Source organism: Achroia grisella, unplaced genomic scaffold (assembly GCF_030625045.1).
Source record: "Achroia grisella isolate CSIRO2021 unplaced genomic scaffold, CSIRO_AGI_Agris_v1 utg567, whole genome shotgun sequence".
In the NCBI taxonomy this organism is placed as follows: Eukaryota; Metazoa; Arthropoda; class Insecta; order Lepidoptera; family Pyralidae; genus Achroia; species Achroia grisella.
In genome coordinates, this window is record NW_026712947.1 from 619,962 (window position 1) to 644,358 (window position 24,397).

The 24,397-nt window shown below is 33.6% G+C and overlaps 3 protein-coding genes across 3 annotated transcripts; 2 read left to right on the plus strand and 1 right to left on the minus strand.

Moving 5' to 3' along the window:
- Positions 1-1,637: 1,637 nt before the first annotated feature.
- On the minus strand, positions 1,638-12,585 carry LOC131848621 (DNA replication licensing factor Mcm3). The gene is made up of 14 exons (XM_059198543.1): positions 12,416-12,585; positions 12,026-12,303; positions 11,461-11,635; positions 10,676-10,914; positions 9,954-10,193; positions 9,219-9,383; positions 8,384-8,582; positions 7,753-7,901; positions 7,033-7,123; positions 6,280-6,495; positions 5,278-5,418; positions 4,506-4,607; positions 3,653-3,789; positions 1,638-2,500 (listed from the first exon to the last, which is right to left on the minus strand). Exons 1-14 carry the CDS (start codon positions 12,485-12,487, stop codon positions 2,299-2,301), a joined length of 2,406 nt encoding a protein of 801 aa, XP_059054526.1. The 5' UTR covers positions 12,488-12,585; the 3' UTR covers positions 1,638-2,298.
- Positions 12,586-12,744: 159 nt separating this feature from the next.
- On the plus strand, positions 12,745-14,214 carry LOC131848704 (esterase AGAP003155). The gene is made up of 4 exons (XM_059198641.1): positions 12,745-13,132; positions 13,265-13,462; positions 13,648-13,788; positions 14,020-14,214. Exons 1-4 carry the CDS (start codon positions 12,907-12,909, stop codon positions 14,184-14,186), a joined length of 732 nt encoding a protein of 243 aa, XP_059054624.1. The 5' UTR covers positions 12,745-12,906; the 3' UTR covers positions 14,187-14,214.
- Positions 14,215-14,578: 364 nt separating this feature from the next.
- On the plus strand, positions 14,579-23,813 carry LOC131848658 (tRNA (guanine(10)-N2)-methyltransferase homolog). The gene is made up of 9 exons (XM_059198579.1): positions 14,579-14,723; positions 14,806-15,192; positions 16,070-16,204; positions 17,405-17,594; positions 18,133-18,206; positions 19,669-19,807; positions 21,652-21,850; positions 22,663-22,833; positions 23,554-23,813. Exons 1-9 carry the CDS (start codon positions 14,664-14,666, stop codon positions 23,663-23,665), a joined length of 1,467 nt encoding a protein of 488 aa, XP_059054562.1. The 5' UTR covers positions 14,579-14,663; the 3' UTR covers positions 23,666-23,813.
- Positions 23,814-24,397: the final 584 nt, after the last annotated feature.

Here is a 24,397-nt window from a genome sequence, read left to right on the forward strand (position 1 = left end):
CTAGTTCTAAACTAAGCAGAATTTGTGTTATGGGTACTAGACGTGGAATACCAGCCCAGGACTCAGGTGGACCACTAATTGAACATAATGATTTTATATATATTAGATATATATATTTTGTCACCGTACTATTTTAATATGTACTTTTAAGTACAGTACTTAGGTACATTAATAAAATACGTAATTTTTACTTGTATCTATTTTTTTTTAATTGTTCTTTATTTAAGTATAATAAAATCAATACAAATAGGTATACATCTAAGAGTACACAAAACATATTTTTTTAGCGTTACACAGACAATAAGTCTTTTTAAACATATAACAGTACGAAAATGATATATACAAAAAAAAAAAACAAAAGGTGACAGTCACTAATTAACTCTTTAAAAATATTTATGTATCTATTGTTATCAATATTAAATTATAAGTTCATGACTTGACCACGACTATGTGACCCCCTCCTAGCGCCTAAGCTGGATTCGCCCTTGCATAGAAAGCACTCAGACCACTACAATCATACTTATGAATACAAATGTTTGTACCGTGCGACGAATGGAACTCGCCATCGGTAGCGCAGTAACTTTATGCACTTTTGGTATAGAAGATAAGCATGTATTTATCTATAGAAAATGTCGTGATGGAATCGGGTTCCATAAACTATAGAGAAGTAATATTTTGGAGAGACCGAGGTAAATTGAATTAGGATATATTATTTTTGTTCCTGGCAATACATACAGATTTACTACTACATCTTATATATAAAATTCTCGTGTCACAGTTTTCGTTCCCATACTCCTCCGAAATGGCTTGACCGATTCTCATGAAATTTTGTGAGCGTATTGAGTAGGTCTGAGAATCGGCCAACATCTATTTTTCATCCCCCTAAATTTTATTTTTTTATTTTAAGGCAAAACAACGTTTGCAAGGACAGCTAGTTAAGTATAAAAATTATATATTGTTAAATACTATATACGCATTTAACAATATATAATTTTACATAATACAATGACGTCTATACTTATAAATACAATTGGAGTGTATTACATTTTTTACTATATGCACATGAATATTAATACGGACATACACCAAAATAATATTTTTTATAATTTTTGTCTGTCTGTTTCTTCCGGCTAATCTCTGAAATGGCTGGACCAATTTTGACGAGATTTTTTAGCAGGTAGCTGATGTGTTAAGGAGTAACTTAGGCTACTTTCATTTTAGACAAATAAAGTGAAATTCCACGCGGACGAAGTTGCAGGTACAGCTAGTAAGAAATAAAAGTAATAAATTAAACTTAAATCATTTATTGATCACATGATCTGATACAAAAGTAATTACAATTAAACTTAAACGACTCCTTATTTAATAATCTTGTAACTACAGCTTACACAGGTACCACACCTATTTATTATTCGGGATGCGGTCACTATTCATTAGAGGAAGGGGATTGTTAGTAATGTGGACTAATAACTCAATTACTAGCAATGCTATGTGAGATTGACCTCCATGTGGTTCCCCCTAGAAACTGGATATTCCTATGTATCATTACAATCAAGTCAAGGTTTTCTGTGTTTTAACATTTTGTACTTTCCATTTCAGGCGGAATTATTATTTATTATCACTAACTTTTTTACGAGATTTATGATTAGATCTTAATTTACGATCATAATGCTTATAATAATCGAATTTTGAACACGAAGTTCAACTTAAAAATAATGTGTTATTTTTTTTCCCAATCATCCTAATTATTTTGTTTACAAATCATTAGCTTCATCTCTACATACTATAAAATGAAACTCATGGTTTCATAACACCGACTTAACTTAACATATAACCAGTGATTATAGTCTGTTTTTAATCTCGGAGACAAATTTGACATTAGCAAAGTTACCAGGTTTTTGCAATTTTTAAATAGGGTTGGGGCACTATTTGAAATTAATTTTAATTACCCATTTTTATAGGTTACTTAGAAATCATGTGTGGGTGTTTATTTAAAACGCATAATCAGAAAATTCATAAAGTATAGGTATTAATAAATATACTACAACCCAATATTTATTAATTAAACTTTATATAAATAAAAAATAGTTTTTTTTAATTTTTCACTGTAAAAAGATTAACTGCCTTTTTTATAAAACAAATGTCCTAGCTGTCAAGATTGTGACCGGACTTGCAGCTTTTGGACGGTGGCGCTGCAAAACTATAAAAGGTTTATAGTTAGCTAAAATAACATGACTATTAAAAAAGGTGCTGACATATTAATTATATGACTTAACATATAACGGATGAGTAGAAGGCTTAAATTAAAAATACGATATCGTCTGCCATCATGACCTGGTTGTCTACAGTCATGCGCTCCAGCGCCGCTTGTATCTCATCAGAGTCGAACGTCTCGTGCGAGTATTTCTCGTTCATGTAAGTCGTGATACGCTCGAGGGGCAGCATGTTGACGCGTTCATCCCGGAACAGTTGCTGGAGAGCGCTCTTGAACTGACCCAGTCTGGAGACAATCAAATATAATAAGTGCAATCTTAATGCAACATACCTCAATATAACGACCTCCTAGATTTAACAAATTCTTAGTAATAATCCATAAGAGTCAATGTAAAATATACTTTCACATTGCGAACAACCTTTATAACGAATTTTCAACTGTCAAGAAGAAGTACAAATACCTCGAGTTAACGAATTTTGTCAACCTAAAACCTTTATAAAAAGTTGTATGTATAACTCTTAATCTCATAGTATGTGATTCTGTGGATGTTTTTGTTCATTGATCATTGTTGTTTGATGGAAAGTAATGTAAAAACACTGCTGCTCGTCACATGTAGGCTAAGAAATGTTTTTTCCTCTTTATAACGATTTTTAGACCAACATAACCTCAACATAACAAATCTCAGTTCAACGAATTACTTGATATACCGAATATTTACTTGTCCCCATTCGATTTGTTATGCCGAGGTTGCATTATACTTTGCAGTAAGACGTAGAATAATGGAATGTTTAGATATGTCATTTTATCTAACGTCATGTAATTCACATAGCGTTTAGTGTATGTAGACATAGGAAATCAAAATATTCATGTAGGTCTATTACAAACTAAGGTGTGTTAAACCTACCATCAGATTATTCAGGATTTATTTATTATAGACTATATTTTATCTTATAAAAAGCTAAAAATATTCGTGTTAAAACTAGTTTAATTATATTTGGATATAATGATTTTTATTTTTATTTCAGACTAGCTGTTTCTTCCGACTTCGGAACAAAACCCTGTTTTGTTAGATAAAAGATTAGTCTATGGTCATCATTGTGTTACAATCTATCTCTTATCTTCTACTGGTGCTCCGTTAACGTAAACCGTTCGCACATTTGTTTGCATAGTTCCATTGCCCATTAAAAAACGGGCCGTTCTATTATTTCTTTGCTTTGCTTATTTTGGATGACATGGGTGTGGGGGAGTCTAGATGATGATTACGTCATCGTCAGTTATTTACTTTTCTACGCAACCCTCACATTGTCTTTGTTAAAAAAACAATACATTAATTGGAAAATGTTTACGTAAGCATGGGGGTTAGTAATTATAATCAATCTGTTTACGTAATACTTGAACGGCCACAAACTGCGTAGTTGGTACGCATGAATGTAGTACCTGTTAGCGTCTATAGTCTTCTGTGAGGATCTGGTCGTTCGCTGTGAGGGTTCAGGCTGCGAGGAGTGTGCCGCCCGTAGCATCGGCTCTGCTTCTTCGTCAGACGAGAACTGGTAAGGATCTTCGCTCTCACCATCCTGTAAATATGTAATAATACAATATCCCTGGACAATTTACACAGCGCCATAGTCCCAAACTAAGCCAGCTTGTGTTATGGGCACTAGACAACTGATATAATGAATCTACAACACGGTATTCGAAATCCGTGCACTCAAATGCCATGAAATTGAATATACTTAATTGTTAATTGTTCATAGTTCATTAAATTAAATTATGATCTTTTTCGTTGTTTTCTCGCATATCTTCAGTTAATTTTTAAGCTATTGCATAGCTTTTATAGTGGGCTTTGAGCGCGGTGACCGAATCAAGAAATTCCGTAACGAAAATAAACCTAACACCACCCACTCCGACCGGCACAGCGGTGCGGCGTTGAAAGTCGTGCATCGTCTAACGTCGTTTCAGTTCGGCAGACTTCGGCACGGTGTGTGTGCGTGCGACTAGCATAGTACACGAAGCTCGCACGAGACGAGCTGCTCCGAAATCGGACGAGTACGTAAGCAGCTGTTTGTGAGAAAGTAAATTATTTTATTACTGTATAATAAATTGTTTTCTTATCGGTCACCACGCTCAAAAAGTGTGACTTGAATTAATATAAAAAAAAAGCACTGCATAAATAAAAAAACATAATTGCATAAGCTGATAAAAAAATGCTATGCAATAGCTTTACCGCGGCAGTCCCCGAGTGCCACTTAATTTGTTTATTATATCTACAGATATAGATGAGATTAGATACCGCTCTGCGGGTTCTCTTGGCGCGTGGGGTGGCGTTCCTGGCAGCCTCGTCCTCGCCGTCTGAGGACGCGCGACGCTTACGACGTTTCTCCTTTGTTAGTACCTGAAACATACATCATAAAAATATAATCATAATTCTTGTGAATTCTTTCATTTTAATGTTTAGTTAAAAACACTACAAAATTTATTGCCATCTGTGTTTTTACAGTAATTATTTAGTATTATTGTGCCATTTATATAATATTATATCTTTTTATATTACGACGGCGGTAAAGCATACATCCCATCTGATGGTAAACGGTTACCGTAGCCTATAGACGTCTGAAACATCAGGGATATTCCTTTTTTTCGTCTGGCCATGGGGTATTTTTTTATGGTTATTACAAACCACCAACTAACACTAATTTATTAGAATCAAAATATTAAATAAACATTAAATTAGCCGTAGTGATTAGAGCAGACCAGTCCCTATAAGCAGCACTGTTACCCACTGTTACTGCACGCAGTGTTACCCACCGTGTGCAGTTCATTATGTATTGAACATTTACTTAGTCTCAACAATTTCCTAGTGATTTCTTCCTAAAACCTAATATTGAAATTTTAGAAAGGCTAAGGCATGGCACTAAAAAGGTTGGGAAACACTGAACGGTTCAAGATTACGACGGATGAGTCAGCCATCGCTGCGCTCGACAATATTTTCGGGAGCCCAATGAATGGCCACGAATATAAGAATGCCAACTAGTCACGAGAGACTGTCACTTCAATATACCGACCTTCTTGAAGTATGCATACTGGACGAGCTCAATGGCCGCGAGAGCGTCGTCTTGTGTGACTTGGAAGCTCAGGCGGCACTTGGCGTGCGCGGTCGCCACCCGAATCAACGTCTCCAGCGTACGCGCCGTCACGGGCTGCGTCTGTGTCACCAGATTGTTACCATTGTAGAAGCCATCACAATACGGTGCTTAAATGCGTAGCGTAGCGATTTTTGGCTATCGCTGACAACCGCAGTAGCTTAGCGGTTTATCACACCGCTTTACTTCCGATGGTCGCGGGTTCGATTTCTCACGATACAAACATTTGTATTAAAGAGTATGATTGTTTCAATCGGTCTGGATGTTTTCTATGTTATATTATATATATGTTTTTACATAAAAACGTATCTATATATTTCTATCAGTTGTCTAGTACTTATAATACAAGCTTTGGTTGGCTTGGGACTACATGGAGCTGTGTGAATTGTACGGAGATATAGAAAGCAGTGAGACCTATTTACTTAAGCGCACACACATTTAGAAAGAGTGAAGAAAAGAGAATAATAAGGACAATAAGAAATTAAAGGGAAATAAAATGTGATTAGACAGCTAGCAAGGAATTGAATGCTCGTAATACCAAAGGGGACAACTCTATAAAATATAAATCTATTCCTCCTACAGAAATGGTTGACTATTACCTCCATTTTTTTTTTTTCTAAAAACATCCACAACTTCATGTAATTAGGAGCAGTATTTATTTAATTGGTGGTTCTTTCTTCCTGTATTTATAACTAGCTGTGCGCCTGGTATCACCCGCGTTAATTTTCAATATAAAATATAGCCCATGTATTATTCTGATGCATAAGCTATATTACTGTAAAGTATCATCAAAATCCGTGATTGCGTGAAAGAAAAACATCCATACTTACAAACTTTCGCGTTTATAATATTATCCAGATATCTGTTGATTTCATTTAGATTCTCCTATGGAGTATTTCACTAAAGTATTATTTACGTCCTCACCCTGGCCACATCGCTGTCCATCATATCCTGGTTCCTCAGTCTGGCGTACTCATCAGCGATGACGTCGGACGCCTCCTGCGTGAGTTTCGGCTTCATTAGACGTGCAATGTGGATGTACTTGCGCATAAACTTCGTGCTCAGGATCTGGTCCTTCTTCCTGCGAGTATTACCGTGCAGCAGGGGGTCATACTTCTCATAAATGGACTCATTTGAATCCTAAAACACATTGGAGTAATTAGCAAACACAAAAAATAAAATAACAAATGACATCATCAATAATAACATACTCAAATACCACACACCTTTTATGGCAAATAAAACAAGAGAAAAAAAGGTCTTCAAATAATTTTAATAATACAGAATTATTTCGAGGACGGAATCGAATCACCACCAGACGCAAAGCGGAGTACTAAACAACTACACCACTGAGACCGTCAATTAGAATATGGATTGAATTATAGTAAATACGGATTTACTATAATTCAATCCATTTTCTAATTAACGACTTTCAACAGTCATGGCGTACACGGGTGCGCCATGACTGTTGAAAGTCGTTCAACAAATTATTAGAGAAAGCTTTCATTCTTTATATAAAATAATACAAAATTATTACAATAACATGTAAAATGTAAACAACTACATAAAAACTGTGTTGCAGTTAGTTGCGTCCTCCTCTCTCTCTCCACAATTAATAAAAATATGGCCATGTTAACTTTAACCTTGTGATTAATGAATTAAAGTGTATTTTATTACCTCCACTTCATCAGTATCGGGATTTTCGGTTGAGAGCATTTCAACAGTTGAGCCCATGGGTAAAACTTCCCCATCCTGCTCTTTTGGATTTCTAGAACAAAAACATTATATTGTTATTTATTTTATGTATGTATGAAAATAATTACATAAGATTATTTTATTAAGGTCGCTGAACAGTCAACACATCCGGCTCGAAGGACCACAAAAATGTATGAGTCTGCTGTGTCTCACTCGATCTGGATGCTATGAGGTATAAATTATAAGTCCCGGACTGCTTTCTAACTTGATTTATTGAGTATACGATGAGTGTGGACTGATGTTTGCTTGTATTTGGTGTACTGAAGGGAAAAAGGTATGTGTGGTCGTTATATGGATGTGGAGCGGTATAAAATGCTGACGGCTGTTATAGTGACGTACCATACAAAACTTCTAAACTATATCCAAACTCTATCCATTGCCTATTGTGGTGTAGTGATCAGGTAGACACACTGAATATTTGTGTTTTGTGTATAAATAATTATTATTATTAACAGGGCATGTAAGAAGGTTCCGTGTTATTTGCCAGTTTTATTTTAAAGTTAATCTTGTCTTGGTTATTTACAATGGTTAGCTGGTAGAGAATGCCATATGGCAGTAAGCTCGCCAATTGTACGTTTATTTTAGATAGTGCAATAATATATTATATATATATATATATACATATATATTATTATGACATACCTGTATCTGTGCATTCTCAGTACATGTTCAGATATCATATTGTCGTGATCCGCATCAGCGATGTCCAGCATCACGAACAGAAGGTCGAAACGCGACAGCAACGAGTCCTGGAGCCCGATATTCTCCATCGGCGTCTTGTATTGATCGTACTGTATGTTACAATTGTATTAAACTTTTTAAAAATAATTCTATTTTTATTAGAGACTAGATGTACTCGCGACTTCGTCCGGTCGGACTTCGTCCGCGTGGAATAGTGACGTTGACCAAATAAAGAAAAATATTTAATAATCTAAACCAAAAATTCAAAGAAATAAAATTTCTTTGGAAAGACCTAATTGGCGGCGACCAGTACGGAGCACCGTGCGTTGAGTTCGGCATTAATATATGAAATAATATAAATATCAATAATCTGTGGTTGACACTGACGACGCTAATCTGCGACTGCAACGGTATACCACTCCTTTCGGCCAGTAGCCCTTCATGAAGGTGAACAGCATGTTGCAGAAGGTGGGGTCCCGGGCCAACTCCCGCCTGACGGATACGACTTTAGTCTGAGGGCACCGCTTCGAATTTCGATCGTGTTTGGATTGGACGGGATCGATCAGAGTGAAAGTACAAAGAAGGTACGTACCCTGCCGTAGACGGGGTTGGCTGCAGCTAGTACTGAGCAGCGCGCGTTGAGGGCGGCGTGCACGCCCGCCTTGGCGATGGTGACGCGGCCCTGCTCCATGACCTCGTGGATGGCGGTGCGGTCCACGTCCGACATCTTGTCGAACTCGTCGATGCACACCACGCCGCGGTCCGCCAGCACCATCGCGCCGGCCTCCAGTCTACGACCACCGTCTTATGATGAACTTTACTCTTTTTAAAATACATAATTTTTTTATTATGATGTTGCTATAAAAATAACATACACTCCTACAACGTGATAGATGATATGAATAAAAGAAGAGTATGTTTAGATATGACGACCGATAGAGTGCAGTGGAAGAGAATGACATACTGCGCCGACTAATGGGATAAAGGCAAGGCAATGATAATGACACTCCTACAACGTAATTCTACCGACGACCGTTATTTTTTTATTAAGATATTAGTACCCTCGTTTAACATATATGTAAGAGTAGTAGCCCTTCGAGCTAAACCCATCGAACAGGGGTGTCCCCACTGTTTAAAGGGGACCCCTCCGATTGATCCCCCGTCCAATTCAAACGGGGATGGAAATTACGACGGACTAAGCCGTGGTTCGAACCCCTAGTGGTGGCCTCAGACTAAAGTTGTATCCGTCAGGTTGGAGTTGGTCTTCATCCGCTTCATAAGTCCTGCTGGTTTGGTTTGCCATCTGCACTCGCTCCCTATCGTCCAGTGAAGCTGTAAAGGCCAGCTGAGGCCAACAGTATTAGAGTAGTCCGAAAATAAATAAATAAAGGTTTAGGTCGAAGGGCTTTGAAGGGGGAAATTCCTACCGTCTGTCTCCTGTGTCGGGGTCGGTGGTGACTGCTGCGGTGAGGCCCACGCCGGAGGACCCTCGGCCGGTGGTGGTGATAGCACGAGGCGCCGTCATCAGCACGTAACGGAGTAACTGTGATTTCGCCACTGACGGGTCGCCGATTAACAGTATGTTGATGTCACTGAATTAACATAATAGTTTACGTATCAAAATTACACATACAGGTGAAACTAAGTCTAGATTCAGTTAGATTTCAAATAAGCATTGTCCAGATTAAAGTCTTTATTTATAAATCATGCATGATTAGATACGAATTTGTCCCACATGTGTAGCTTTGATAACATAGAAAATAATTAAATTTAATGTTAAATATAATTCTTGAACAATAATAAAAAACAATGATGTCGTAATTATATAAAAGTAACAAAATAATACATATTATGTATCACAGATAAGATAATATTTTATGTATAAAATAAAATTAATAATAGTAAGTTTTACGTCTGAAGGTAGCGGATTCGATTCCTCAAACGTTTAAACATTTGTATTCGTAAGTGTAATTGTTTTTATTGGTCTGAGTGTTTTCTATGTATATTATCTATGCATTTAAAAAAAACATATCTGTATTTGTTCTGTTGTTTAGTACCCCATAAGACTTACCTACTTAGCTTAGGACTAGATTGCGCAGTGGGAAATTTTCCTCAGATTTTATTATTCACCCAGCCTTATATAGGGAATTTAAAAAACTTACCCCCTAAGTCTAGTGCCATTGGGCAATATCTTCTCCATCCCACCGAGCAACAAGCAAAGAATGGCTCTCTTTATAAAATCGTGGCCGTGTATAGAAGGCGCCAGTGACTTGCTCAGCATCTCAAACATGTCCACATTGGTACGCTTCGCCAGCCGCTTGCACAGTTTGATGTCTTCCAATGTAATGTTCGGATTCATATCCTTGTTTATTTGTGTTATGTTGTTGGCTATTAGTATTGTTCTAGAATGTTCATTGATGTATTGTTAGTGAATGTAACATCATATTATTTTGCATAATATATTGTAACATACTTATCCACTGTGACTATTATATAATTTTTATTAAAGGGTTATGAAATGATCTACACATCTGCACTAAAAGTATATATATGTATATGTATATAGTAACTAATTAGCAAACATTGTTTTGCCATATAAATTAAAGTTATAAAAAAAACAGGGGTCAATGGAGAAAGGTTGAAAATTTGAAGTAGTATGTATTTGTCAATGCTAAAATTGTTAAAAAAAATAGGGGTGAAAATATTATTAACATGATAAAAACATAAGCGAATATATTTAGTGACTTCATTGATCTAGGGATGTAGTGCAGTGATTTACTTTAAATAGTCAAGAGTTAGATTCCCGCATAGTTCCAACATTTGTATAAAAGCACCAGTAAATTTGTCTGGATTGTAATAATTATATAATGTAATTGTAGTATACCTGAATGTACCCGCTGTAAAACTGCCCTGTTTTGATGGCAAACATCTGTAGTTGCCAACAACCTGTACCCTGTCCCCAGGCTTGCATTTATCCACCAGATCATCATCACAGATTATATCAACACTCCTCGGCAGCTGGCCGGCTGGTGCCTTCTCCGGCATCTCCTGCACTGTTATAGTCTGGTGGTCCTTGTACCGGGAGAGACCATATTCAGTCTCTAGGGGATTACCATCATCATCCTATAATTAAAATTAAAATAATGATTAATTAATGAAATAAAAAATAGTTCAGATAAAATGACAGCCTTTGTGGACATCTCTACTAATAATTGTTTATTGTCCCTCAGGTATTGTGCTATCCTTAACTCTAATATAATGAATCTGAATGAAATTGTCAAACCTTACAGAGCAAACTAAAATAAGCCACAGGCACAAAATAACACTGTGTTTCTCAAATCCTGACATTGGCAAAATCACCGATCAAATTAGTGGCAGCCATTCAAAATAAAGACTTCTTCTTTATGATCTAGCTGTTTAGCACTTTACTTTACTTCCAATCAACCCCGCTAAGGTTGATTCCTCACATGATATATAGATATACTTAGAAAAAAAATGTATCTAAGTATTTATAACAGTTATATGGTACCCATAACACAAGTTCTATTTAGCTTGGCACTACATGGTGTGTGTGAATTGTCCAGGGGTTAAAAAACCAAAACCAAAACTAAAACAATACTTATTATAACTAAGTAATATATTGTAAATAAATTAAAAAAGTACACATACCTTGGTGGGGTACACAGCAGAGGTCGGGAATGCCTCAAATGAGGTGAGGTCAGTGTATTTACGTTCCATTACCTTCTTTGTGGTCGGGCAGTAGTGTACACTTCTAACTACTTTTGGCCTAACCAAGGACACCCTCGTCACAATACCTTCCACACATATCAAGTTCCCTAAGAACCTGAAATATTATTTACTGAATTGATACTCCAACTACTGATAAGTAGCGTGGCGAGTAGAAGATAGGGAATGTCTGTGTGCACTTTAATATCAAATTATTAATTTAAAACTTTTGTCCAATTAACATTATTTTTTAATTTGGTTTTAAATCATATTTTATTTTAAAAATAAAATATATTCTTCTATTTTTTGATTTGATTACTCTGACTACTCTCACATCTAGTGGCTACGAAGCAATATTCAGTTATTCCTTTAAGTAAAGAGATTTTTAAATTTCTTTAAATTTAAATTAGAAACAATATTACAATCTGAGTATCTTTGTAGGTTTATATTCTCAAGATACGTAATAAAATTCTATTCCTTTATTAGATAAAAAAAATCATAAGCTTACCTGGACGTTAAACTCCTAGGAGTAACATGTTTGTTTCCAAAACTACCCGAGAAGGCTACAAAGAACTCCTCCTTTATTTTGGCATATGTAGGGTCGATAGATGATACATATTCTTTCAAGGCTTTCTGAAACGCTATTTGCTCCTCAAAAGCGTTCTCCAGTAAGTTCTTAGCACGCTCTGGGTTCTTCCTCCTGAGATCATTTACGTTAACAACAAGACGCTGCGATTTGTCTCCTATCATTTGTTTTACAGCTTCCATATAGATCGCTTGGTCCTCCTATTAATAGAAAAACAAGTATTTTATAACTTACTTTTAACAAATTTACGTATATATTTGTCAAAACAAAGGACGTCCATAATTTGAGGTTAGTATATTTAAAGTTACCTACCTCATCATCCAAAAACTCCAAGTATTCTCTTTGTAAATCCCTAAGACGTTGATCAATATCGCCATCTTCCATTGTATAAATTTAATTTTAACACTGTAAATATTAAAATATTATATTTTGATTCTTAAATTCAAGTACCGTTGATAACTTTCCACTGACAGCTTGTAATTTTGGCGCCAAAATTTTTTTTTATTAATATATATTTACGCAAATGGAAGAGGATTATTATGGACCTCATAAATCCAATTATCACTGTGACGCTATCAAAAATGTATAACAGATTGCTCTGTGCATTGCAGAGAGCATAGCTGTGCTCTGACGTAGTTTTTTTGATCTGTGATGTTGTTTTGAATTGTTAGAAGTTGTCTTTTTATCTAAACAAAATTGAGAGAAATCTTATTAATATTACTGCAATTGTGAAAATTATATATAATTCAAAATATATATTTAAGTGTAATGGCCTAGGTATAGTTAAAGGAAATAAAAATATCATGTCTATATCTGAACAAAATTCGAATTCTAACCTATCGTCGCAGGAAAGCACTACGGAAACAGATAGACCGAAATTAAAAATCCTAGCGTTTCATGGATACCGACAGAATGGTGCAGTATTCAGAGCCAAAATTGGGTCATTTCGTAAAGCTGTGTCTAAATACGCCCAACTTACATTTATAACAGCGCCGCATAAAATTGTGAATGAAGACGGCGGGGAAGATGGTAGATTTCATATTTATCTTTCCTTTTCATTTTGTCTGTAATATGGTCTTTAAATTGTATTCAGTGTAAAAACAAAATATTATATACTGACCAACTTTATCAAATTTCTTTAGTTAAAAATCAATATTTCAGATGCTCGTGCATGGTGGTTCAATGCTGAAGACAATACATTCAGCGGAAAATGTTTAGGTGGACCCGCCATAGGGTTTGAGGACACTATACGGCTGATTGAGAAGACAGTGGCAGAACATGGACCTTATGATGGGTTTATGGGGTTCTCCCAGGGAGCATGCCTTGTTGGCTTACTAGCTGCTATGCAGCACAAAGGATGTATGTATTGTTTATGGTATTTTCAGTACATATTTAGTCTACTGATGGTATGTTCATTAAGATATACCTTACTAAAATAATCAATAAAATTTTATATTATGCTACATTTACTTTAATATAAGATACAATCTATTCTTAAAAGTAGCTTATTGGTTTCTTGCTGTAGCATTTTTTTTTTCTTTTAGATTTGCCCTTCACATTCAAGTTTGCAATATTTGCATCTGGATTTCGTTCGGGTAGCTTAGTTCATAAAGGATTCTATGATGAAGACATAAATTTGCCATCACTACATGTTTATGGGGAGAGTGATTCAATTATACCAAAAGGTAACATTATATTATTATTAATGTACTTATACAATTTTTTTTTTTTGTACATTTTAGAATCTTTTTTTACGCAACAGGGTTCTTTTCTATATTGAACTAATGGTTTCATACATCTGTGTTTAATATCATACATATAATGTACTTATTACTCTCATGTAGTTAAAATGATATTTAGTACATTATCAAATTAATGAGCCATTAAATAAATTAATCTCTAATATTTTGTTTTAGAAATGAGTGAGTCTTTAATTAGTCTATTTTTACAACCTGTGGTAGCTGAACACTCTGGTGGTCACTATGTGGCCTGCTCTGGTTCCATCAAGGATGCTTACTTGGATTTCCTACATGATAGATATGAAGATTTAAGGGAACCTAATGAAACTGAAAACAATTCTTAGTAATAAATGACAATAAGTATGTAAATAAGAAAATGTTTTTTATTTTGATAATTCAGTATGCCATCACTTCTAATACCAATTCAACTTAAGTCGTATTATGAGTTTAATATAAATCGAACATTTATTTTCAGTAATATCTGTTTATTATTATTATTTAAAAAGAATCCACTGACCAAACAATCACTACAGAAACTACGAAATGAGTAAAAAAATAATACCAAAATGTGTGTGACAATGAAAATATGCAATTTTTATAGTACTTTATAAAATAAAAGGACTGTCGGGTTTAAATTTTACACGATTCAAAAGCTTATTGACTATAACCAGTTTTTTTAACTGTAAATTATTAAGAACCCAAGTCTATAAAATTATTAAAAAAAAAAATTTTTAGGTTATCTCATCTTTAAGTTGTCTTAATATATATTTCTATTTGAATTGAAAATATTGACATTGATTTACAATAATTAATAAAGTTTTATGATGTGGCGTCGATATTTAATGTGGTTTGCTCAAGAACATGTCGACTTTCGTCATGCAGTGAGTTTCAGCGTTTTTATTAATTTTTTAATATGAAAATATTAGGGTTCTTTTAAACGTTTCTCTTTAAATTTGTTTACAGGAAATGCAAAGTATACTTACGCTCTACAATATTCCTATTAAATACGTAGAGAAACCATGTATTAAAAAACCATACTGGATTGTTGAGGTGCCTTCGGAGGAATTCATTAAAAAAATCGCTTCTAGGTCTGTTTTGATTAAAAATTGCATTGAATTATGGGGTAGAGCCAAAACAGAGTCTCAATTACACGAAAACTTGAGGAGTGCTATGAAAAATGATACGGGACAGTGGATAGTGAATGAAAGGCACAATACAGAAATAAGTGATGAGTATATTTGCCCAAGTGAACTGATACAATCCTGTTGTTCTGCTGATAAGTCTTTTAAAGTGGAAATTGAGACATTCTGCAAACATTTCTCTATGCAAGAAAAAGTTAACAAAATTGAGGTAATAAAGCTTTCTTATGTTAGTCAATTGTTGACAAAATTGAGGTAATAAAGATTTCTTATGTTAGTCAATTATTAACAAAATTGAGGTAATAAAGCTTTCTTATGTTAGTCAATTGTTAACAAAATTGAGGTAATCAAGATTTCTTATATTAGTCAATTGTTAACAAAATTGAGGTAATAAAGCTTTCTTATGTTAGTCAATTGTTAACAAAATTGAGGTACCTAATCAAGCTTTCTTATGTTAGTCAATTGTTAACAAAATTGAGGTAATCAAGCTTTCCTATGTTAGTAAAATTAGTATGAAAGAAGCTTTATAAGACAATTATTGACTTCTTCAGAATTCTAGCAGTTTGGTTCACCATCTCACTTTTAGATGGTCACACATTCAATTTCTCACAAATATTAGTATTAGTGAGTATGATTGTATGACTTGGTCTGGGTGTTTTCAGTATATATTATGTATGCATAAAAAAAATGAATCTAAGTATTTATATCAGTTGTCTAGTACACATAACACAAGGTCTGCTTAGCTTGGGACTAGTTGATTTCACTGTCAATTGTCCCCTGTACAAAATAAAAAAATCACAATTATAGATATTTCATGATGTTTCTATAAGATATTCTCATAGACAATTTGTAATGTATGCATGCAAAGGCAAGACGGGTTGTTAATCTAAAATATAACTCAAAGGTGACTGACTGATATATTGATCTATCAGCGCACAGCCCAAACCACCCATGCAGATAGATGTTATATAATTATTAAGAAAGGATTTTGATAAATTCCACCCCTAAGGGGATAAATTAAGCCACGGGCAAAAGCTAGTACTTTATAAACCACTTATAGAGAGACAATAATCATTAAATATTTTCAGACATTCAGTTATTTACCATTAGAGGGCACAGTAAAACTAAAAAACCCGGATGTGACACTGGCCTATTTGGAGTTTTATGGTGTAGATCCAAATAATGTGCCTGACAAACCATATGACTTGTTTTTTGGAAAATGGGTAAGTGTACAAAACTACTATAAAGTATACAAGTTTGATAGTTTATTATTGACAATACAAATAAATGTAAATAATTTATTTATCACTACATAGTATAAAACAAAGTCGCTGTCACTTACTGTCCAACCCTATGTATGCTTAAATCTTTAAAACGATGCAACAGTTTTTAAATCATTTTGTTTAATTGTTTAATAGATAGAGTGATTCTAGAGGAAGGTTTATATATATAATACATGTACACCGGGGCGAATCCGGAGCGAGTAGCTAGTTAAATATATATGTAAATTAATTTATTATTAAGTTATAATAATCCAAAATATGGAAATAAGTATGTATGAAATGTAACAATTAAAAGAAATATAATAAAGATATATGTATATGAAAATCAGTTTTTGAGTAATCTATATAGATAGAAATTAATAACTCTTATAAGTCATTATGAGTAAAGTAACTAAAGCATTAGAAATAGAAATAATCATTATTTAAATAACCTTAATATAAGCAAGTCATATTTTTTATTCATTCACTTATTTTGAACTCAGACTCATTACAAGAAGAAATAGCAAGACACTTGCTTGTTGCTCTTTTAAATAATCCTTGTTTTAAATTAATACATATTAACCAGGAGGCATAGGTAAAGAGACATAGAAATGAGAGAGAGAGAGACATTCTTTATGCAACCGTATAATATTGTAGCACTAAGAATTTCAAGATAGATATATTTTTACTAACATTATTAACCTTAGAGGTACTTACCATGCCAAAACAAGCGCTGATTACATGTTCTCATATACAGGTACACATTATGATACTGAGCTTGTAGAACAGAATACAACTTTATTATTTTGGCATAGAAATCAAATAAAAAATAATTTATTCATACAGGACATTTTAGTTGCTTATGAATGTCAAGTTTTTTTTTATTAATCATATATTTTCTATAGATTCTATGGTAGGGAAAACATATTAATACAAAAAAAAATTGTAACGTAACTTAACTGAATTTCTTTATTTTTAAAAACCAGTTTATTTATGTTGTGTAATTATGTGTTTATGACTAATATAAAATGAAAATCCCGTGTATGACCAACTATTGCTATGCACATTTGTCATTTAGTGTCATGCAGGCAACAAATCATGAATTTGATACTACAGTGGTGTACTTTATAGTTGAAAATAACTTTCTTATATATTTTAAAGGTAGCTGATGGTCAAAGAGATCTTATCCATGTTCTATCATTAAAAAAACGGCAATTTATTGGAAACACCAGCATGGATGCACAGCTGTCAATAATAATGGCCAACCAGGCAAAGGTGAAGACGGGTGATCTCTTGCTGGACCCCTTTGTAGGGTCTGGTTCCTTACTTGTAGCTGCCGCGCATTTTGGAGGTAAAATATACGACTAGGCACTTCTTTACATAGTAAAAAATACAGTTACATCCATTATCTGATTGCTTAGATCTTTTAAACTATGCAACGGATTTTATGCAGTTTTTGGGAATAGATGGAGTGATTCAAGTGGAAGGTTTATATGTGTATTACATGTACACCCGTGTGAAGCCGGATCAGGTATATACTATAATGCTAACAAATTATCATAGTGTTACTTATATGTAAATTATATATATTATATAAATATATTACAATAATAATTAATATATTAATACCTGAAGCAAAAACTTTGTACCCCTTATTATGAAAATTGGAGAAGGAGTATGAAATTTCGCACAACTATGTTTTATATAGAGAAGTTGTGTAGAATGCTAATATTGTTTAAAAATTATGCATGATACGTACATTAAATTAATAAAATTTATTTCACACACTCACTTTAATAATGTTCAAACTTATAATTAAATTAATTGTGGTCGTATTTCGACCACTGATCCACCACTCTTTATATAATTTCTAAGTATAATTTTTTCAGCATACGTGTTGGGGTCCGACATAGATTTCATGATGTTACACGCACGGACGCGACCAACACGCGTCGGACAAAAGGTAACAATGTATGTATTACAACGGTAAAGGTACATGTTGTAAATGTGTATGTTGTTAACATAGCTGTTTAACCATATGTAAATATGTTTGGCATATACACTTTCTGAACGATTTATTATAAAAATCTTATTAATTTCGAACCTCTCTAATGCTGTTGGCCGCAGCTGGCCTTTACTTTTCACCGGACTTTAACTTAACTAGGTATAATTATGCAATATTACGTAGGAAAATAATCTCTATAGAAGAACAATTAAAAAGGGGAAATCATGTGTGTGGGCTGTGTTTGTGTGTTTTGTTGCGTCTGTATTTATAATATTAGTATGGATTTTAACTTGGTCTCTCGATGACAGTGGTACAGTTTTATGAGTTTTCTTACTGACTTTCCACCTGCTATATCCTTTACAATTGACCTCGTCTTACTAATATTATAAACGTGAAAGTTTGAGAGTATGGCTGCCTGTATGTTTATTACTCTTTCACTCAAAAACTACTGAATGGGTTTTTATGAAACTTTACAGTAATAGTCAGCTTATAAGATATAATTTTAGAAGCTATTGCAATTCAATTAATTATTGCATAAAATGTTATGTGAATTTGGGTGTGGTACTTTAAATCATTAATATTTGTTCGCACATTTATTTGAAATGTATCATTATCATTGCATATCATTAAAATTCATGATATTATTCTGATTTATTCATCAAATTCAAAAATTATTTATTCATGTAGGACATTTTTGCCGCTTATGAACATCAAGTTTATTACATTATAATTTTAATTTTTTCCTACCGTCCAGTTCGGTATATAGATCCAATTGAGAAGAACTGGCAAGAAACTCAATTGAATTACTTTTTTTTAAAAGCCAGTTTATTTACAATGTATATTTATATCATTAAATGAAAATCAAGTACATGAACAACTATTGCCATGCACGCTCGTCATTCAAGTAATCGTTTAGTGAGTAATAGGCTTTGCTCACCCTCAAATATGACTTAACAGATGTTTTGAATTTATTTAAGGGTAATTCCAATATATCCTTTGGTATCTTATTATACATTTTTATACCTATTCCCATAAAAGACCTATAGACTTTTTCTAAACTATACTTGGGGACAGCAATTTTATCTTTAAATCTAGTATTAATACTATGAATATTGCTGTTTTTTTATGTATTCATATATCATTATTCTGATGCATAAGCTATATTAGGAAAATTGAAATTAAAAAAAAAAATAATTAGAATTAAATAAAAATTAAAAATAAATTAAAAAATAGGCAAAATTACGTAAAATTTCATCACAATCCTATCAGTAGTTTTTGCGTGAAAAAGTTATATTAATTAATAGTGTTGTATAAATTGGGAGAAATATATAATGATAAAAGTCAAATCAGTGTGCAGACGAAATTGCGCGGGTCAGCTAGAAAATTGTTCGGTAGTAAATAAGTATACAATTAATTATAGGAACGCCACAAAGATGAAAGTATACGCGCCAACATGAAACAGTACGGCACAGAATCTCGGTACTTGGATGTGGTCGTGAGCGACTTCTCACTGCCCAACTGGCACGAGCGGCTCACGCTTGACGCCATCATCACTGACCGTAAGTCTTTATTTATACCTATTTGGATTCCCTTTTTAGTATGTTTTATTTATTCTACACAATAAAATAAGCTGAATAGTTTGTTTGTTTGTTTGTTTGTTTGTTTGTTTGTTTGTTTGAACGCGCTAATCTCAGGAACTACTGGTTCGAATTGAAAAATTCTTATTGCGTTGGATAGTTCATTTGCCGAGGAAGACTTTAACATTACGCTACGAGTAGGAGCTGAGCTGCAATGAAAAATATTGCAATAGTTGGGGAAATGAAACGCAGACGAAGTTGCGCTGGTCAGCTAGTGTACAATATAACTTGTACAAAAAGGCGAGCTTAATGCCGTATGGCATTCTCCACCAGCCAACCTTTAAGCATATAGAAAAATATGTGGGGCAGTCATGACGAAAAACGATCAAGAAGTTAAGTTAAATAATAAAAAAATGCAATTATATAGATATATATGTTTTGCCATATAAATTAAAATCGCTATAAAAAATAGGGGTTGATCGAAGAAGCGTGAAAATTTAGGTGTATATAACCCTTATAGCTTAGGGGTTTAGAAAAGTAGATAGTAGCCGATTCTCAGACCTACTGAATATGCATATAAAATTTCTCGTTTATGAGGAGTATGGTAACTAACATTGTGACAACAATTTCACATATAAGATATAAATATAAGTCAATTATCTAATATTAGGTCTCTCGTCAAATTAAATGCGTTGCTCTGTAAAACAAAGTAATTTTATTTAAACAATTTTTGATATAAACAAATTACAAATTATAAACGCGTTATTGTAATGCAACAAACATTACCTGTAAAACAAAGAAACGACATTTAATGTTTATTTGTCGATCTTTTTCCACTAAAACACTTTTATTTTCAAACACTCACAGTCTAGACACGCGGTAGCGTGTCAAAGCCGAGTTTAAATAAGAGAACTGGCGAGCAGCACCGTGTGTACACGTACCATTTGGAGCCATTTTTGACCCCCTCATAACTCAAAAACTCTTTCACATAAACCTGTCAAATTTGGTTCATATATTGAGACTTGCGAGATAAATATGTGTTTCAAATTTCATAAACATATCTCAAACGGTTATTTAGATATTAACGTCCAAATATCGTAATTTTTATCACTGATCAAATCTCACCTCTTTTGTCGTAGAAGTCAACAATCAAGGCATATATCGTAATATTGAACTCGGCTATCATTTCACATTTATGTTTTTGATGGGATCTCAGTTTCACAATCCACCATATTTTTGTTAATCTTTCACAATTAGCGCCATCTATTGGTCAATGAGAGAGTAATTGACGTTTAATAACGCGCCTAAAAGCAAAGCGTAAAGGGATGCTAAGTATTCCTTTATATACATATCATATGTATGTATATCTTATATATAAAATTATTGTGATTTAATTTATTTGGATTGGGATTTAAGTTACCCATTTACTTACACACAGCGATACTTGTGTCCTTTGATATACGTTTATGCCTCTTCTTTACTGTATGTTCCAAATAAAGTATATTCTATCTATCTATCTAATCTATACATATGAATAAAATTGGAGTGTCTTTTTGTTAATATTGAAATAAATGTTTTTTTACTACATGCATATGAATATTCATTATAACGATTCATACACCAAAGTAAATTATTTACAATTTTTGTCTGTCTGTTTGTTCCGACTAATCTCTGAAATGGCTGGACCGATTTTGACGGGATTTTTTGACAGGTAGCCGATTTAATAAGGAGTAACTTAGGCTACTTTTATTTAAAAAAAAATAAAGTTAATTTCCACGCGGACGAAGTCGCTGGTACAGCTAGTTATATAATACAATTATTTCCAGCCCCGTACGGTGTTCGAGAGCCAACAGAAAAAATTGGTATAGAACGGGACAACTATAGTTTGTCAGAAGAGCATCTGGTGAACCATGTTCCGTCTAAAGTGGGATATGAACTAGCTCACATCTATAGTGACTTGTTGAACTTCGCGGCGAGGCATTTGGAGATGGGCAGACGTCTGGTGTGCTGGTATCCTTTTGTAAGGTACAAGAACAAATAATCTTAATTTTTACTAATATTATAAACGTAAAAGTAGGGTATGTGCTTGTTACGCATTCACGCAAAAACTACTGAACCCATTATCAAGACATTTTGTACACATGTTCTTGGAGCTATTAGAATGAACATAGGATACTTTTTATTAAAAAAAAATTTACGTATTCAATGCGAGCGAAGCTGCGGGTAAAAACTAGTAATATTATAAATATAAAGTTGGTAAGTATGGATGTTTATTACTCTTTCATGCAAAAACTACTGAACGGATTTTGATGAAACTTTACAGTAATATAGCTTATGCATCAGAATAACACAGGCTATATTTTATATTGAAACTTAACGCGGTTGAAATTGCGGGCACTGCTGATATTAATAATAATCTCAGAGACAATCCACACAGCATCATCTAGACTAACTAAATGTTATGTCATGGGTACTAGGTAACTCATAGAAATACATAGATATTTTTTTCTTTCATAAATACATACATATTATACATAGTAAACACCTAGACTAATACAAACAATCATACTCATGAATACAAATGTTTGCGGTGCGGGAATCGAACCCGCGACCATCGGAAGTAAGTCAAGTTATATTAAGTTGTGTGTGAAGTTATATTAATACTAACCAAGCGTCTTCATGCGCACACTTCATGCAGTTTCTTGGTTATTCTTCTTGTGATGAGTCTGCATTCCGAATGAGTGCTAGAATAAAAAAATGTGACTATTCAGAAGTGCTTATATTAAGTTAAGTTGAATAAAGATTATTTCTGTTCTATTCTATTAACACATTTACAGGGAGGAGTACCAAGAAGATCAGCTGCCGTCGCATCCATGTCTGCAACTTGTTGCCAACTCCGAACAGGTCCTGTCTAAATTGACTGCCAGAAGACTTCTAACGTACGAAAAGATTCATGACGAAGTTCCCAACATGCCGCTCGATCCCAACGGTGGAGTTCACAATTTTAGGTAAATAAATACATCTATTACTCATCAATAGCTGCCTTTACACGTATGACCTTTAACGCGCAAATCGGCTTTCACGCAGGAAAGTATGTAAATGTAGACAAAAAGAATGAACGACCGGACGCGCCGCCAGTGAGGGCGTTAACGCATCCTTCAATTGTTCGTGCTTTAGCGCCTTTTTGTAATAATTAAATTGCAAAATTTATTTATTTATTTATTTATTCTTTTGCACACAAAAATGTATACAAGGCGGACTTAATGCCTTATGGCATTCTCTACCAGTCAACCGTCGCGTTGATCAGAGATAATAAAAATGTAGGATATCTGACTATGGAGCAAAGACAATTAAAGAGTTCTTGATAATTTCAGTGGAATGAAATATAAAATATTAGAAGAGTGTAAAATGACGTGAATGAGTCAATACAAAAAATAGTTGAATGCAATCACTAACGCGCTGGCTTACCGGCTGGCTTAATCGTGCGCTCTCCTAATCGCGCGTTAAAGAACTTGTCGTGTAAAAGCAGCTAATGGCTACTTTATTAGTAACAAATTTTCTATTTTAATTTAAAATTAGGATATAAATTATATAGCACCTATGTCTAGATATGACATATCTAAAATGCATATTATATACATACAGATACCACAGGTATCATAAGCGACAGCTTTATAAAAAATATCTTTAACGGAGGTTGGTATAAATATATAATATTTAATTTTTAGGGAAAAGTATTTCTGCGGGGGCGAGCAAACGCGACGAGAAAGGAAGGAAAGGCGTGCCGAAGAGTTAGCTATAAATGCCGCGAACAGAGCTCTTAAACTCAAACTTACATGACATAACATTATATAAAGTATAGTTGTTACACAATGAACTGGTTTTCTTAATGATTCCCCTTCCTTTCTTACTTAAATATTATAAATGCGAAATTGTCTGTCGCGTTAAATTTGATAATTAATTGATATAATATAATCGAGTACTTTAGACCCCCCGAAGGGGTTGAAAAAGGTTGTATGTAAGTATCGTCATTTAATTATCATTTAAAGCATGAAATTTATTTTTCGGCTGTTGATTATGTATTTAAACGTGTATGTAATATAAATAAATATACATATAAATTTTTTTATTTATAATTCTTTATTGCACCAATATTAAAAGTAGATACATAAAAAGAATATAATATATAACAATACATTAAAGAAAGAAGGTACAGAAGGCGGCCTTATCGCTAACGCAATATCTTTCAGACAACCTTAGGAAAGAGAGTATAAATAACAATAAAGTAGGCGGCAGATGAGCGTGGAAATAAGGTAATAAAATATAATATATAGATACACACTTACGTAAATAAATATGATATTCAAAGATTGTAAAATTTTAGTCTTAAGCAAAAAATGAAATAGTGGGATGAAAGTTTGTATGGAAATTCGTCATTCGTCGTCTATTCCACGGAAACGAAGTCGCGGGCACAGCTACTACTACTACAATACTATATAGAATTCTGTGGCAGAACCAGGAGGGTATAATAATAAAAACACATTTCTATTTGATAATAAATAATTTTAATAA